Genomic DNA, 19,065 nt, shown 5'->3' on the forward strand with positions numbered 1-19,065 from the left:
CAGAGAGGTTATCCTCCTCAGAACCAACAGTAGAACAGAGAGGTTATCCTCCTCAGAACCAACAGTAGAACAGAGAGGTTATCCTCCTCAGAACCAACAGTAGAACAGAGAGGTTATCCTCCTCAGAACCAACAGTAGAACAGAGAGGTTATCCTCCTCAGAACCAACAGTAGAACAGAGAGGTTATCCTCCTCAAAACCAACAGTAGAACAGAGAGGTTATCCTCCTCAGAACCAACAGTAGAACAGAGAGGTTATCCTCCTCAGAACCAACAGTAGAACAGAGAGGTTATCCTCCTCAGAACCAACAGTAGAACAGAGAGGTTATCCTCCTCAGAACCAACAGTAGAACAGAGGTTATCCTCCTCAGAACCAACAGTAGAACAGAGAGGTTATCCTCCTCAGAACCAACAGTAGAACAGAGAGGTTATCCTCCTCAGAACCAACAGTAGAACAGAGAGGTTATCCTCCTCAGAACCAACAGTAGAACAGAGAGGTTATCCTCCTCAGAACCAACAGTAGAACAGAGGTTATCCTCCTCAGAACCAACAGTAGAACAGAGAGGTTATCCTCCTCAGAACCAACAGTAGAACAGAGAGGTTATCCTCCTCAGAACCAACAGTAGAACAGAGAGGTTATCCTCCTCAGAACCAACAGTAGAACAGAGAGGTTATCCTCCTCAGAACCAACAGTAGAACAGAGAGGTTATCCTCCTCAAAACCAACAGTTAACACTGGACGGCTAGTGTCCTCTTTTCATAATTGAATGGAAACGTATGAATGTCAAGGCATTGCATCATTTATAATAAGTCAGACAGTAACAGGTCATATCAAACACCCTAATCTCAAGTATTCAGCCCCTTGGATTTTGTTGTGTTAAAATTGGAATGGATTTGATTGTGATTTTATTTGTTCTACACAGAATACAAAACAAATAACAAAAATCATTGCATAAAAATTCACCTTTGTTTAAGCAAACCTAAATGAGTTCAGGAGTAAATAGTTGTTTACCAAATGATAAATTACCTGTACTGTATGAAATAGTAGTGGTTGACATGATTCCTGATTGACTACACCTTCATCTGTCCCCCCCATACATACGAAAGGTCCCTCGGTCAACTATTGAATTTCAAGCACAGATTAAACTACAAAGACCAGGGAGCGTTTTTGAAAGTCTCATTGCCACCCAGACACAACAAGTATACAGTCCTCCTCCTGAACGGAGGGCAGGAAGGATAATACCATGAGAGACCCTTGGCAAATCCAACACGTCACTGAGTAACTGCCTCGTCCTAACCTGACACACCAGGCTACATAAAACTGGAGTGCCTTACCAAGATGACATCGCATGTTGCCGAGTGGCCTAGTTACAGTTTAGAGACTTAAATCTGCTTGAAAATATGTAGACTTTTGCACAATTGAGGTGTGGAAAGCTCTCAGGGGGAAGTTCAGTCCAGAGCGCATCGCTGGGTTGGCTTTTTATACACTGTCCTGTCTACGGAGTGACCTCAGCCACGGTTGGTGCCGTTTGAGATTGAGGACGATTATTTATTTTCATGAGGACGGCCTTCTATTACAGCATATTGGATGACTGTTATTCATATTCACCCAGTTCAATGTATCATCGATATGTTTAGGCATGATAATCTAATTTGACCTATACCAATCATGAGATTGCTACAACAGACTTAGAATGAAAGTTTACAATGCAGGTGAAAAGGTTGAGAGAATAATTTGAGTAATCAAGGTGACAGCCAGTGAGAACATTAAATACTGCCTTACACCCTCTTGCCTGCCTCTAGCGTTTAATCATTTGTTCTGTTTTGCTAATAAAAGAGTTTCTATTGGACAAATTCAGGTAGGTCCCTCCCCATTTCGTGCCATTTGCTTAAGAAACGTTTTGTAACAGAATCGTCAGATTTAAACACCCGCCCAATTTACCTTAATTTTATTCTTGATAGAAATAACGCCATTCATTGTCATTTATAATCAATAATTTATTTAACTAGGGAAGTCAGTTAAGAACATTCTTATTTTCAATGACGGCCTACCGGGGAAGTGCCTTGTTCAGGGGCAGAACGACAGATTTGTACCTTGTCAGCTTGGGGATTTGAACTTGCTCTAACCACGAGGCTACCCTGCCGCTAGGTAAAATGAGTAAGCTGTTTGGAGATAGCCTACATATAGTAACTGTTCTAGATTATTTTTCCTGGAGACAAATGAGAAACCAGTCCTAAAGAGGCCAAATTAAAATCATATCAACATGAGATGTGTTACGGCCCCTCGCCACAGTGAAATAGACAATAAATAGCTGTTATGCCCTAATAACTTGCAGGGATTGACATTTGAAGACCCAATCTATAGGCCTTTAAATGGCCAAACCTGCAGCCATGACTTATTCTCTTTAGAATGTTTTCATTGTTTTCTCAGTTGATCTTTACAATGTGTATCATGTTAAATATGAGCCACTATCGGGAGCCACCGTCAGTAATACCCACATGCAGTTGTAACTTTCACTATAGTTTCCTACATTTAGCACCATTCCCCTTCCTTCCTCGGTCGTCTGTCGTTGTTCCAGGGTGACATTAGGCTAACAGTGTCTATTAGAGGCCTTATGGAACTCGGACGTAGCAGTTTAAACCTGCCGCACGGTTCATCCCAGTTCCATGTTCAGTTCATACGATTATTGGCCACATTTTCCTTCCAATATTTTATGGATTGAACTTGAATACGGCAACTTTCAGGATGAATCATAAACCTATTTTTGATTCAATAATATATTTAATACGGAAAGGCTGATTAGAATGATTCGAGACAGAGAGAGAGAGACAGAGACAGAGACAGAGACAGAGAGAGAGAGAGAGAGAGAGAGAGAGAGAGAGAGAGAGAGAGAGAGAGAGAGAGAGAGAGAGAGAGAGAGAGAGAGAGAGAGAGAGAGAGAGAGAGAGAGAGAGAGAGAGAGAGAGAGAGAGAGAGAGAGAGAGAGAGAGAGAGAGAGATAGTTATTCTCCCTTTTACTCTGCTTCAGGGGCAGGTGTGTATAGGTCTGATTCCCTTTCCTAACATCGGCACCAAATAATCCACAAAGAATCTACGAGAAAGAGATAAATATATTTCGATGCTTAATTTCATTGATCATCCATAATATTCTCAACCCATCTCACGATAGTCTGAGTCTGTAGACAAAATTGAAATTTAATTTATTTATAGGGATGACTTTCGATAAATGAAAACACTATTGAATGGGAACTTCACAACAAAGAATATAATGGGTTAGCAAGTGGGAGGTTTGTCAGTGATTGAATGATATTTATTCATTGAGGGCATGGTAGCCACACCTGTAGAGCGCAATACTTGCTTGGTAAGTCGATACCAACTGAGAAGTGCAAAGGCATTTCCTCAGACTGAATCGGCCCCTTAGATACCAACCCAAGAAGACTCACAGCTGTAATCGCTGCCAAAATGTGATTCTAACATGTATTGACTCAGAGGGTTGAATAATTCTCAATCAAGGTTTATATGGGTGGGTCTAATCCTGGTTGGTTAAAACCACATTCCAGCCATTGTCTATTCTACAAGTTACCGCAGGCTAAATCTCTGACGTTGAAATGTCTATTTACTCTAAGCAAGCAATCCACTGTCTCAGCAGCCCAACCAGGCAACTTATAAACTTGATCTCCACTATAAAAAGCATCTAGACATTATCTCACATTTCTTTTAGATTAACAATTGGTTTTCAACAGTGGAGATTTGTATTAAACTTGCGTTTGCAAAAAATTCATACAAAATTAAAAAATACAATTTTGAAATTGGATCTCCAGCTGTTAATGAACAATATAGCCAGTCGAAATCATAACTCAGCATCATTTTTATGTATCTATACAAATTAAATGTCAACAGAAAAACAGTAACTGTAGCTCGTTTGCTGTCATTCCAGCTTCAGTTTGGGGGGGAAGAGAGAGAACCAGCCAGCGTCCCATGCCAGGAGAAATCATTAGCTCATTGTTATGGAGTTATCCCGAAAGAGTCACTAGAAAACAGCTTAAACCCCAGCTACTGTTATTCTGGCTACACTGTTTGACATGACTGTGTTAGCCAAATAGCAAGCAAGGGATAAGATCATTGCCAGCCATCATGGCAATGGAACATTTAGAACGAACGACTGGGTCGCGTCCATAGATACAGAACAACAAGGACAGCGACTGGGTCTCGTCCATAGACACAGAACAACAAGGACAGCGACTGGGTCTCGTCCATAGATACAGAACAACAAGGACAACGACTGGGTCGCGTCCATAGATACAGAACAACAAGGACAACGACTGGGTCTCGTCCATAGATACAGAACAACAAGGACAACGACTGGGTCGCGTCCATAGATACAGAACAACAGGACAACGACTGGGTCGCGTCCATAGACACAGAACAAAAGGACAACGACTGGGTCGCGTCTCTGGCAACCGAACCGATAGAATGAACAACCAGCCGGCTTGGGTAGCAACCCTAGATTTGTGTCGGGACTATATCTCGTGGAAGGATGAAACTGTATGAGTAAATTCATCAAAATAATGTTTCTGAAAATATGTTAATAACCCGTATAAAAGTGATAATGCCCTGGGAGCTGGTGTTCACCGCAGGCCTAACACCCGCGCCAATATAACCTCCAAACACCTCACACCCGCGCCAATATAACCTCCAAACACCCGCGCCAATATAACCTCCAAACACCCGCGCCAATATAACCTCCAAACACCTAACACCCGCGCCAATATAACCTCCAAACACCCGCGCCAATATAACCTCCAAACACCCGCGCCAATATAACCTCCAAACACCTAACACCCGCGCCAATATAACCTCCAAACACCCGCGCCAATATAACCTCCAAACACCCGCGCCAATATAACCTCCAAACACCTAACACCCGCGCCAATATAACCTCCAAACACCCGCGCCAATATAACCTCCAAACACCCGCGCCAATATAACCTCCAAACACCTAACACCCGCGCCAATATAACCTCCAAACACCCGCGCCAATATAACCTCCAAACACCCGCGCCAATATAACCTCCAAACACCCGCGCCAATATAACCTCCAAACACCTAACACCCGCGCCAATATAACCTCCAAACATCGGCTTCATCACTTGAATATTACAGCTTCAGTTATTACTTAAGAAGAAGAAAAACGCCATTTCCAAGGGGGTGAATAACGTATATATATTGTAGATAGGACAATAGTGCATAATGTTCAAAATGGCTCAATCACTGAGATTTCCAGTGTGAAGGAATCCTTAGCTACAGCAGTGGTCTGTGGACCTCATGATCCAAGGAGAATAGAAATGGTTCAATCAGTCAAGTCAGGAAATTCATTCAAATTAGATTAACATATAGAGAATCGATCGCTTGTAATTTACCATAGGGAATTCCCCAATTTTAGACTCTAAAGTGGAACGGAACCCTAATGCAATAGGATACACTGTACGTATGGAGACGATCGGAGACAGGGATCCTTCAGTTCAGAAGTAGAGACGGTCGGAGATGGCGGCCGGTAGGTGTGTCATCACCTGCATCCTGATCCACCAGTGAGGCTCCATGGGGTTATAGCGCGTGAACGGGCGGCATGACGTGATGGCGTCGGTGATGTCATCTAGGACGGGCTGGACATCTTTCTGTCCGCTGCTACAGTATGACCTCATCAGAGCCATGTGTTTGTCGAAGTGGGCGTGGCCATAGTCCTCCTGGACACCAGGGGGTGCCTCACGCCACAGTTTATCAGCCGTGGTCGCCACAATGTCCCGGGTCAGGATGCCCGTTGCCACAATGAAGTTCCCCGGCTCGATGACGGAGACCTTGACCCCCCAGGCCTTCATCTCGTAACGTAGACAGTCGGAGAACGCTTCCAAGCCATATTTAGATACGCAGTATGGAGAACGCAGGGCATTGCCCATCCGCCCATACATGCTGGCCAGGTTGACCACACGACCTGCAACACAGTGATTTAGAACACATTAAAAAAGGTATTCATCGATGCACAAAGTAAACAGCAATCGATTTCTGAAACAACGAAGAGCGTTGAAACACGGAAAAGTATTGCATCACTCTCATATGAATATCTGAGGTGCTGCTGGTGACAACATAACGCTGAGTCTACCTTTTCACTTTTTATTTCAAGAACAAAAGCAGTATGAACCCAAGCTCTGAGCCTGTTAGTGAATGCTCCAGTGGCATGCCTCTACAGTCCAACTAGCCTCAAAACCACATCTTAAACACATTCTTCAGGAGATTTACAGAACAGCGACTGATTGACCAAAGCGCCAGTCAGTTTGTCACTCATTTTCTACCAGCTCAATGCAGTACATTACATTCCACACAAACATTTTGCCTAAACAGATCCCCGTACCACCACCTCAGCCTAAACGGAGCCCCCGTACCACCACCACCTAAACAGAGCCCCCTGTACCACCACCACCTAAACAGAGCCCCCTGTACCACCACCACAGCCTAAACAGAGCCCCCTGTACCACCACCACCTAAACAGAGCCCCCTGTACCACCACCACCTAAACAGAGCCCCCTGTACCACCACAACAGAGCCCCCTGTCCCACCACCTAAACAGAGCCCCATGTACAACCACCACCACAGCCTAAACAGAGCCCCATGTACCGCCACCACCTAAACAGAGCCCCCTGTACCACCACCACCACAGAGCCCCCTGTACCACCACCACAGCCTAAACAGAGCCCCCTGTACCACCACCACCTAAACAGAGCCCCCTGTACCACCACCACCTAAACAGAGCCCCCTGTACCACCACCACCTAAACAGAGCCCCCTGTACCACCACCACCTAAACAGAGCCCCCTGTACCACCACCACCTAAACAGAGCCCCCTGTACCACCACCACCTAAACAGAGCCCCCTGTACCACCACCACCTAAACAGAGCCCCCTGTACCACCACCACCTAAACAGAGCCCCCTGTATCACCACCACCTAAACAGAGCCCCCTGTACCACCACCACCTAAACAGAGCCCCCTGTACCACCACCACCTAAACAGAGCCCCCTGTACCACCACCACCTAAACAGAGCCCCTTGTATCACCACCACCTAAACAGAGCCCCCTGTACCACCACCACCTAAACAGAGCCCCTTGTATCACCACCACCTAAACAGAGCCCCCTGTACCACCACCACCTAAACAGAGCCCCTTGTATCACCACCACCTAAACAGAGCCCCCTGTACCACCACCACCTAAACAGAGCCCCCTGTACCACCTCAGCCTAAACAGAGCCCCCTGTACCACCACCACCTCAGCCTAAACAGAGCCCCCTGTACCACCACCACCTCAGCCTAAACAGAGCCCCCTGTACCACCACCACCTCAGCCTAAACAGAGCCCCCTGTACCACCACCACCACCTAAACAGAGCCCCCTGTACCACCACCTAAACAGAGCCCCCTGTACCACCACCGCAGCCTAAACAGAGCCCCCTGTACTTATATAGACAGGTGCTTGCCTGTCCAAATCAAGTCCAATCAATTGAATTTAGCACAGGTGGACTCCAAGTTGTAGAAACATCTGAAGAATGAACATTGGCAACAGGAAGCACCTGAGCTCAATTTTGATTCATAGCAAAGGGTCTGAATACTTATGTAAATAAGGTGTTTCTGGTTTTGCTTTGTCATTATGGGGTATTGTGTGAGGACAGATTTTTTTTTTAAATGTTATATATTTTTTAGAATAAAGCTAACGTAACATGAGGAAAAAGTCAAGGGGTCTGAACACTTTCCAAATGTATAGTGGTAAGGTGACTAGGCATCAGCATATATGATAAACAGAGTAGCAGCAGTCTATATGATGATTGTATGTGAGTGTGTGTAGAGTCAGTATAAATGTGCATGTTATGTGTGTGTTAGAGAAAATACAAGGGTCAACTCAGTCTGTGTTACCATTCTGTTAGCTATTTAGCAGTCTAGATGCTGTTCAGGAGTCTGTTGGGTGTCAGACCATGGTTTGGGTGGCTGGGCCTTCCTTTTACACCGCCTGATTAGAGGTCCTGGATGGCCCCAGTGATGTACTGGGCTGTCTGCACCACTCTCCATGCGATCGAGGGCGGTGCTGTTGCCACACCAGGCGGTGATGCAACCAGTCAATATGCTCTCGATGGTGCAGCTGTACAACTTTCAGGATCTGAGGGAGAATAGGTGATGTTGTGCCTTTTTCACGACTGTGTGGACCATTTTAAGTTCTTAGTGATTTGGACAGGAACTTGAAGCTCTCGACCCGCTCCACTGCCAGAAGGGGGCGTGCTCGCCCGCTCGTTTCCTGTAGTCCACAATCATCTCCTTTGTCTTACTGATGTTGAGGAAGAGGTTGTTGTTCTGGCATCACACTGCCCTCCTCCCTGTAGGCTGTCTCATCGTCGCCGGTGATCAGGCAAACTTGATGATGGTGTTGGAAACATGTTTGGCCACGCAACCATGGGTGAACAGGGAGTACAGGAGGGGACTAAGCACTGAGCTGTAGTCAATGAACAGCATTCTCACATAGGTATTCCTCTAATCTAGATGGGTGAGCACAGTGTGGAGTGCAATAGAGATCGTCTCATCTATGGATCGGGTGGGGTGGTATGAGAATTGGAGTGTGTCTGGGATGGTGGAGTTAATGTGAGCCATGACCAGCCTGTCAAAGCACTTCATGATTACAGATGTGACTGCTACAGGGCGGTAGTTATTTAGTACTTGTGTCTGAAGCAGTTGTGTGTGGCTGACCTTTGGCCCTACGGATGAGGGGCAGGAGGGCCTTGGTGACCCTGATAACCCCCCACAGGTTGACCTCTGACACCTGTCGGTACGTCTCCATGGTCGTAAACTCCACCTCTCCAAACGTAGACACACCTGCATTGTTCAGCACCGCCCACAGACCTGATCAGGGGAATAGAGAAGGTTATGTCTTGGTCTCCTTCAGTGTCTCCATTGACACATTTTCTTCTTGATTTAACATAGTCACAGCCTGAATTTAGCATTTACACACAATACCCCATAACGACAAAGTGAAAACATGTTTAGAAATGTATGCAAATTTACTGAGAATGAAATACAAAAAATCTAATTTACATAAAGTACCGTCAAAAGTTTGGACACACCTACTCATTCCAGGGTTTATTTTTACTATGTCATTGTAGAATAATACTGAAGATATTGAACTATGGAATCATGTGGTAACCCCAAAAAAAAGTGAAACAAATCAAAATATATTTTAGATTCTTCAAAGTAGCCACCCTTTGATAGCTTTGCACACTCTTGGCATTCTCTCAAGCATCTTCATGAGGAATGCTTTTCCAACAGTCTTGAAGGAGTTCCCACATATGCAGAGTACTTGTTGGCTACTTTTCCTTCACTCTGCAGTCCAACTCATCCCAAACCATCTCAATTGGGTTGAGGTCAGGTGATTGTGGAGGCCAGGTAATTTGATTGTGGAGGCCAGGTCATCTGATGCAGCACTCAATCACTCTCCTTGGTCAAATAGTCCTTAGCCCTTTGTTGAAAAATGAATAGTGCCACTAAGCACAAACCAGAGGTGATGGTGTATTGCTGCAGCCATGCTGGTTAAGTGGGCCTTGAATTCTCAATAAATCAGTCAGTCACCAGAAAAGCACCATCACACCTCCTCCTCCATGCTTCACGGTGGGAACCACACATGCGTAGCTCATCCGTTCACCTACTCCGCGTCTCACAAAAATACGGCAGTTGGAACCAAATATCTCACGTTTGGACTCATCAGACCAAAGCACAGATTTCCACCGGTCTAAAGTCCATTGCTCGTGTTTCTTGGCCCAAGAAAGTCTCTCCTTATTGGTGTCCTTTAGCAGTGGTTTCTTTGCAGCAATTCAACCATGGAGGTCTGATTCACGCAGTCTCCTCAGTTGATGTTGAGATGTGTCTGTTACTTGAACTCTGTGAAGCATTTATTTGGCTTGCAATCTGAGGTGCAGTTAACTCTAATGAACTTACCTTCAGCAGAGGTAACTGGGTCCTCCTTTCCTGTGGTGGTCCTCAAGAGACAGTTTCGCTTGATGGTTTTTGCGACAGCACTTGAGGAAACCTTCAAAATTCTTGAAATATTCCGTATTGACTGACCTTCAGGTCGTAAAGTAATGGACTGTCATTTGTTTATTTGAGCTGTTCTTGCCATAATATGGACTTATATGGCCCTATTTGGTAAAAGACCATCTTCTGTATACCAACCTAACCTTGTCACAACAACTGATTGGCTCAAACGCATTAAGGAAATGCACATGACAGCCCACATGGAGCTAAAATGCATGTGAAAGACAGGGCATAAGGCAAAAGATTGTGACAAAAATAACAAAAAAATAACATTGGCCTGAATAGAAAACACTATGTCTGAAAACCAGGCCCAGCTCACCAGTCCAACGCCATCTGTACCATGAAGCATGGTGGTGTCAGCATAACACTCTGGGGATGCTTTTCAGCAGAAGGGACTGGTAAGGATAGAGGGAACAATGAATGGAGCCAACCTTGATGAGAACCTGCTTCAGAGTGCAAATGACCTTAGACTGAGGCGAAGGTTTACGTTCCAACAGGACAATGACCCCAATCATACAGCCAAAGCAACTCTGGAATGGCTTTAGAACAAGAATGTGAAAGTCCTTTAGTGGCCCAGACATGAATCCCATTGAAAAACTGTAGAAAGACTTGAAGATTGCTGTTTACCGTCACTCACCATCTAACTTAATAGAGCTTAAGTAAAGGAAGAATGGGACCAAAATAAATTAGATATTTCTTTATTTTCAATCTGCAAAAATGTCTTAAAACATGTTTCCACTTTGTCATTATGGGGTATCGTGTGTAGATGGGTGAGATTTTTATTTTGAATTCAGGCTGTAACAAAATATTGAATATGTAAAGGGGTATGACTACTTTCTGAATGCACTGCATCTGCTTTCACTGTCATGCAGATAATCATTCACTATACCCAATAATTCAGATCAAAAATCAGATAATGTAGATAATGTACAAAGAGTTCTGCATGATGGGGTTCATGTTTCTGTATATGGTATGATGTCTGGCAGAGAGACAGACTGGTGTTCTGTACCTCTCTGTGAGTCGTCCAGGTGTGTGTTGACGTAGTCCACAGCTCTGTTCACCTGCTCCTCACTGCAGACATCCAGCTGAACCACCTTCATCCGATCTGACTGCATCTCCTCCAGCTCCTTGGACCCCTCCCCACCCTTATCCTGGAAAGGAAAGGCATCAAATCAGAAGAACTCAAACACTGGCTGACGATAGTCAATAGCTCTCTGAATATTTCAACAATCAGCACAAACTCAGACTACTGCGCAAGCCTACTTTTCACAGACAGAAATCCTACTTTCCATTTCCTTAGCATCTTCTGCATTACCTTGACAGTTTACCTGGATATAAACTAATAGCATTACCTTGGACAGACAGTTTACCTGGATATAAACTAATAGCATTACCTTGAACAGACAGTTTACCTGGATATAAACTAATAGCATTACCTTGGACAGACAGTTTACCTGGATATAAACTAATAGCATTACCTTGAACAGACAGTTTACCTGGATATAAACTAATAGCATTACCTTGAACAGACAGTTTACCTGGATATAAACTAATAACATTAGCTTGGACAGACAGTTTACCTGGATATAAACATTACCTTGAACAGACAGTTTACCTGGATATAAACATTACCTTGAACAGACATCCAGCAAAGACAGTGAAGCCCAGTTTGTGGAGGTGCTTAGCTGTGGCATGACCAAAACCACTGTCACAGCCTGTGATGAATACTGCCTTTCCCTGTACCTACAACATGGACAAACTAATATTACCCAACACAAAGTGTCATTTTAAAGGGTTTGAATAGATGGAAAGGCAAGCTGAGAAACTGCACTGCTTGGAATTGACCCATTTAATTTCAAACTATTGTGGGATACTTTTATATCTTATTATGATTTAATGTTTTATCTGCTTTGTTCAACTTTAAATCAGTAGATACAGTGTGGAATAAAATATAAAAGGCATTAGATTTTCAGTGTTATACAGTGCAGGTGAGATATTTTAGGCTTCTGTACCTCTATCGTTCCTCTGGGTATCCGTGGTGTCGCGACATAGAGTACAAAAATGAAATACACCCCGACTATGCACTCTGACACACTGGTCTCAGGAAAACCACAGCATTTAGCGACAGCATTCAGCAACGCTGGGAGTCCGAACCCCAGAACTACAGTCAAAAGAACCGAAAACGACACGAGTAGAGCCCCTCGAACGAAAGGAAGCGAAGCCATTTCGTTATAAACTTCTGTGCTGTTAACTTCTTCTTCGGGGTTTAACGGCGGTTGGCATCCAATGTGTTGCATTACCGCCCCCAACTGGACTATAATATAAATCCATTATACTGTGATACAAAATGGGAAAAATATAAAATAAACACCATTCCAACTAACTCTACACTAATTAAAAACTCACTTCCCCATTCCACTACTTTGACCATATCTACTCCTGCACCACCAGGGCAGAAAACCACCACTCAACACACCCTGTAACTCTTCTGAAGTCAAATCTAGTATGTCCAGCTACTTCTCTGCAGCTGCCACTACGTATATGTTCTGTGATTTACATTCCAAGAATAGTTTCAGAAGAAAGTCTTTGTTTCTGGCCATTTTGAGCCTGTAATCGAACCCAGAAATGCTGATGCTCCAGATACTCAACTAGTCTAAAGAAGGCCAGTTTTATTTGCTTCTTTAATCAGAACAGTTTTCAGCTGTGCTAACATAATTGTAAAAGGGTTTTCTAATGATCAATTAGCCGTTTAAAATGATAAACTTGGATTAGCTAACACAACGTGCCATTGGAACACAGGAGGGATGGTTGCTGAAAATGGGCCTCTGTACGCCTGTGTACATATTCCATAAAAAATCTGCTAGAACATATTCCTGATTTTACTAGGCAAGTCGGTTAAGAACAAATTCTTATTTACAATGATTGCCTAGGTGGGTTAACTGCCTTGTTCAGGAGCAGAACTACAAATGTTTACCTTGACGTCTCGGGGATTCGATCTTGTAACCTTTCAGTTACTAGTCCAACGCTCTAACCACTAGGCTACCCTGCCACCACCCGTGATCAATTTGATGTTTTTTAATGGACAAAAAAAGTGCTTTTCTTTCAAAAACATGGACATTTCTAAGTGACCCCAAACTTTTGAACGGTAGTGTTTTTCCAGCAGCAGACTATGATCGATAATGTCAAAATCCGCAATGAACAAACCTGCTCTGTTTTAATCATCATCATCATTTCATCATTTATCTCAGCCAAATCAGACATGTGTGTAAGTGTCCTTCCCTATAAGGGTGTTGAATGTTTGTCAATTTGTTTACTGTAAAATAACATTGTATCTGGTCAATTACTAAGGGTTGGTAACAGGCTGATTGGTCGGCTATTTGAGGCAGTAAAGGGGGCTTTAATATTCTTAGTTATGGGATGACTTTAGCTTCCCTCCAGGCCTGAGGGGGCACACTCTCTAGTAGGTTTGGATTAAAGATATGGCAAATAGGAGATGCAATATCGTCCTCTATTATCCTCAGTGATTTTCCATCCAAGTTGTCAGACCCCGGGGTCTTGTCATTGTTGATAGACAATGTTTTCACCTCTTCAACACACTTTAGAGATTTCAAAAGTACAACGCTTGTCTTTCATAATTTGGTCAGATATTCCTGGATGTGCAGTGTCAGCGTTTGTTGCTGGCACGTCATCCCTAAGTTTGTTTATCTTGCCAATGAAAAAGTAATTAAAGTAGTTTGCCATATCAGTGGGCTTTGTGATGAATAAGCCATCTGATTCAATGAATGAATTTGATTTAAAATGTCATTTAAGGTTCTCCAACAGCTTTTTACTATCATTCTTTACATAGTTTATTTTTGTTTCATAGTATAGTTTCTTCTTTAGTTTAGTCACGCGATTTCTTAATTTGCAGTACGTTTGTCCAATCGGTTGGGCTGCCAGACTTATGGCCATACCTTTTGCCTCATTCATATGTTGAATGAGGCAAAAGGTATGGCATACAATTTTTCAAATCCTCATCAATCCAAGGGGATTTAACAGTTTTTACAGTCATTTTCTTAATGGGTGCTTATTAGTAACTGAGATAAGCGTCAAGAGCAGCGTCTGTTTGCTACTCATTACACACCACAGATCATTAACATATCGTATATAGACTTGTTTATACTGTATTATTGACTGTATGTTTGTTTTACTCCATGTGTAACTCTGTGTCGTTGTATGTGTCAAACTGCTTTGCTTTATCTTGGCCAGGTCGCAATTGTAAATGAGAACTTGTTCAACTTGCCGACCTGGATAAATAAAGGTGTTCTCAACTTGCCGACCTGGATAAATAAAGGTGTTCTCAACTTGCCGACCTGGATAAATAAAGGTGTTCTCAACTTGCCTACCTGGATAAATAAAGGTGTTCTCAACTGGCCTACCTGGTTAAATAAAGGTGTTCTCAACTTGCCGACCTGGATAAATAAAGGTGAAATAAAAAATAAAAATAAAATATGAATCACTACAAAACTTATTGTAAAAAAAAAAAATATGAGGCCCAGCCTGACCTCTTATACACTATATGAGGCCCAGCCTGACCTCTTATACACTATATGAGGCCCAGCCTGACCTCTTATACACTATATGAGGCCCAGCCTGACCTCTTATACACTATATGAGGCCCAGCCTGACCTCTTATACACTATATTAGGCCCAGCCTGACCTCTTATACACTATATTAGGTCCAGCCTGACCTCTTATACACTATATTAGGCCCAGCCTGACCTCTTATACACTATATTAGGCCCAGCCTGACCTCTTATACACTATATGAGGCCCAGCCTGACCTCTTATACACTATATGAGGCCCAGCCTGACCTCTTATACACTATATGAGGCCCAGCCTGACCTCTTATACACTATATGAGGCCCAGCCTGACCTCTTATACACTATATGAGGCCCAGCCTGACCTCTTATACACTATATTAGGCCCAGCCTGACCTCTTATACACTATATTAGGTCCAGCCTGACCTCTTATACACTATATTAGGCCCAGCCTGACCTCTTATACACTATATTAGGCCCAGCCTGACCTCTTATACACTATATGAGGCCCAGCCTGACCTCTTATACACTATATGAGGCCCAGCCTGACCTCTTATACACTATATGAGGCCCAGCCTGACCTCTTATACACTATATGAGGCCCAGCCTGACCTCTTATACACTATATGAGGCCCAGCCTGACCTCTTATACACTATATGAGGCCCAGCCTGACCTCTTATACACTATATGAGGCCCAGCCTGACCTCTTATACACTATATGAGGCCCAGCCTGACCTCTTATACACTATATTAGACCCAGCCTGACCTCTTATACACTATATGAGGCCCAGCCTGACCTCTTATACACTATATGAGGCCCAGCCTGACCTCTTATACACTATATTAGGCCCAGCCTGACCTCTTATACACTATATCAGGCCCAGCCTGACCTCTTATACACTATATCAGGCCCAGCCTGACCTCTTATACACTATATCAGGCCCAGCCTTTGGATCTTTGGTTTTCCTAGATATGGCTACTATATTGTGATTACTAAGCCCTATCTATGGATTTGGATACTGCTTTAAAGAACATTTCTGCAGCATGAGTAAAGATGATTTCACTTCTGTGCTGTTTGTAACTAACCTGGTAGGTTGACTGATAACCAGTGCCTGCAACCTGGTTAAAGGTTATATCAGGGCACAAGGCGAGGCCTAGATACAGACATAGGAGGCAGATGGTAGGTCTATGCGGTCTCTAGTAGGTCTCAACTATCTCTCGTAGGTATATACTGTCTCTAGTAAGTCTATACTGTCTCTAGTAGGTCTATACTGTCTCTAGTAGGTCTCAACTATCTCTAGTAGGTATATACTGTCTCTAGTAAGTCTATACTGTCTCTAGTAGGTCTATACTGTCTCTAGTAGGTCTCAACTATCTCTAGTAGGTCTCAACTATCTCTAGTAGGTATATACTGTCTCTAGTAGGTCTATACTGTCTTTAGTTGGTCTATACTGTCTCTAGTAGGTCTATACTGTCTCTAGTAGGTCTATACTGTCTCTAGTACGTCTCAACTGTCTCTAGTAGGTCTCAACTGTCTCTAGTAGGTCTCAACTGTCTCTAGTATGTCCATACTGTCTCTAGTAGGTCTATACTGTCTCTAGTAGGTCTATACTGTCTAGTAGGTCTATACTGTCTCTAGTATGTCTATACTGTCTCTAGTATGTCTATATTGTCTAGTAGGTCTATACTGTCTCTAATAGGTCTATACTGTCTAGTAGGTCTATACTGTCTCTAGTAGGTTTATACTGTCTATAGTAGGGTTATACTGTCTATAGTAGGGTTATACTGTCTCTAGTAGGTTTATACTGTCTCTAGTAGGGTTATACTGTCTATAGTAGGTCTATACTGTCTCTAGTACGTCTAACAACATGGTAGCAGCATAAAACATGGTATAAACATTCATGGGCACAGACAACAGCACAAAGGGCATGTAAGTAGAGACAACAATACATCATGCAAAACAGCCACAACTGTCAGTAAGAGTGTCCATGATTGAATCTTTCAATGAAGAGATTGAGATAAAACTGTCCGGTTTGAGTGTTTGTTGCAGCTCGTTCCAGTCGCTAGCTGCAGCGAACTGAAAAGAGGAGCGACCCAGGGATGTGTGTGCTTTGGGGACCTTTAACAGAATGTGACTGGCAGAACAGGTGTTGTATGTGGAGGATGAGGGCTGCAGTAGTTATCTCAGATAGGGGGGAGTGAGGCCTATGAGGGTTTTATAAATAAGCATCAACCAGTGGGTCTTGCGACAGGTATACAGAGATGACCAGTTTACAGAGTTTAAGTTCAGTGATGTGTCCTTATAAGGAGCATTGGTGGCAAATCTGGTGGCCGAACGGTAAAGAACATCTAGCCGCTCGAGAGCACCCTTACCTGCTGATCTATAAATTATGTCTCCGAAATCTAGCATGGGTAGGATGGTCATCTGAATCAAGGTTAGTTTGGCAGCTCTGGTGAAAGAGGAGCGATTACGATACAGGAAACCAAGTCTAGATTTAAATTTAGCCTGCAGATTTGATATGTGCTGAGAGAAGGACAGTGTACAGTCTAGCCATACTCCCAAGTACTTGTATGAGGTGACTACTTCAAGCTCTAAACCCTCAGAGGTAGTAATCACACCTGTGGGGAGAGGGGCATTCTTCTTACCAAACCACATGACCTTTGTTCTGGAGGTGTTCAGAACAAGGTTAAGGGTTGTCATGACGTTGGCTTGTGGGTGAGGTTTATGACCTCCCCCCATAAATACCTTTCTTCCTTAACTCTCTCTTGACTCTACAGAAAGATTCTTGAAAAGCTTTTGTTTAACATATAGAGTCCTGGAACATCAAAAGGTGGGGGGAAAGGAACCATAGTTCGGTAATAGAACCAGTTGAAAATATGCGTTGGTACTTAATGAATATGATGTCAGTTCGGTTGTCATCTGAGACATTAATACTAATGGATGACATAAACTATATCTTGGAAAGTCTACACATTATAGTTATCAGATTCACATGGAATTGTTGTGCAATGTAAACGTTTAAATATGAAACTATTTGTGAAAAGATTAAATGTAATTTAGCTTCTTAATGAGAGAACGGTTTGTCATAGAGTAAACTATGCTCAACTCAGTGGCCCCGCCCATGTGAACAGACATTGGTTATAAACTATGAAACACGCCCTTCTCTCCCCTCCTATATAAAGCCCTTGACGAAAATGTAACTTTATGTTGCGAGGACATTAGGGCGACAGTCCTACGTTAAAAGGGCTCAGATAATAAGCTGTTCCAAGGACGTGTGGACTTGAGGTCCCCACGTTGAAAGGACAAAGACCACCTACAGAACAAAGCCAACCTTAGAGAACCTAACGAAATTAGCATTGAATTTCAATGTGAAGGTCGACCTACACACCGGAAGGAGGAATTTCGATTATACCAGCCAGAATATAGCATGAGCTTAAAGTATGGAAACTTGGTATGAACTTTGAACTCTTATTCACTCCAAAAGTGATACAGACAGAGTATCCATTCTACCACTCTCCAGTTCACCACTAGACATTCCTCAGTGGACTAGTGATCCATAAAGGACAAACCGGCCTTCCCTGGATGACCAATCTACCGAAGCGCAGGTCAGTAAATATTTATAGCATTTTCCTTTTTCAAATGGGCGGTAATTTAGAATGCATAAGATACTGTATTTATTTAGCACAGCTTCTCCCCTTGTTACTCAGTCTTCCTGCTCTTTCACTCAAACCCAACCCCCTCTCTTTGTGTAACCAGCCGTCGTAGCTGTTCCGTCCACCAGGGACGTTTTTTTTGACATAATTTGTAATCCATGTATGATTCACTCTGTGTATATGTAATTCTGTGTGAGGTAGTTAGGTATTTAGTAAATAAATAATTAAACCAAATGTTGTATTGCTGATTCAACTTGTTAGCCAGGGTTCATGAAGGTGAGGATTAAATATTGACTGCTACTGACGTAAAAGATTACAAGGTCTTTATTAAGAGATCATTCGGAAGATAACAGCTCTATAAACATTATGTCGTGGTGCCCCGACTTTCTAGTTAATTACATTAACCTGATTAGCTTAATCAGGTAATATTAGATACATTATTTTATAGAATAGCATGTCATATCACTTAATCCGGCATAGCCAAAGACACGACAGGGTAGAGAAAGCTTGTTGGACACTAAGAAAGCTTTTGTAGATTATTTAACACAAAATCCAGGGAGTATAAGACTGTATCAGTTGCATATAAATGGATTAGAGAGCTTCCTACCGGCTGAGCTATGTTGTTGATGTAAATTGAGAAGAGCGTGGGGCCTAGGATTGAACCTTGGGGTACTCGCTTGGTGACAGGCAGTGGCTGAGACAGCAGATTTTCTG

General features: G+C 43.1%; 1 protein-coding gene across 4 annotated transcripts; it reads right to left on the reverse strand.

The window, feature by feature from the left end:
- Positions 1-775: 775 nt before the first annotated feature.
- Positions 776-12,388, reverse strand: bdh1 (3-hydroxybutyrate dehydrogenase, type 1). Of its 4 annotated transcripts, none has more exons than XR_004204078.1 (6): positions 12,126-12,388; positions 11,746-11,856; positions 11,123-11,264; positions 8,776-8,928; positions 5,127-5,987; positions 3,182-5,019 (listed from the first exon to the last, which is right to left on the reverse strand). XR_004204078.1 is itself a non-coding variant. In XM_020470145.2 (5 exons), the coding sequence occupies exons 1-5, from the start codon at positions 12,336-12,338 to the stop codon at positions 5,521-5,523; spliced, it is 1,086 nt and encodes a 361-aa protein (XP_020325734.1). In that variant the 5' UTR covers positions 12,339-12,388; the 3' UTR covers positions 776-5,520. The 4 variants fall into 4 exon arrangements, 1 of the variants encoding a protein (XP_020325734.1); XR_004204077.1 differs by having other exon boundaries at positions 3,182-5,069; XR_004204076.1 differs by having other exon boundaries at positions 3,182-5,094.
- Positions 12,389-19,065: the final 6,677 nt, after the last annotated feature.

This window comes from Oncorhynchus kisutch, linkage group LG18 (assembly GCF_002021735.2).
Source record: "Oncorhynchus kisutch isolate 150728-3 linkage group LG18, Okis_V2, whole genome shotgun sequence".
NCBI lineage: Eukaryota > Metazoa > Chordata > Actinopteri > Salmoniformes > Salmonidae > Oncorhynchus > Oncorhynchus kisutch.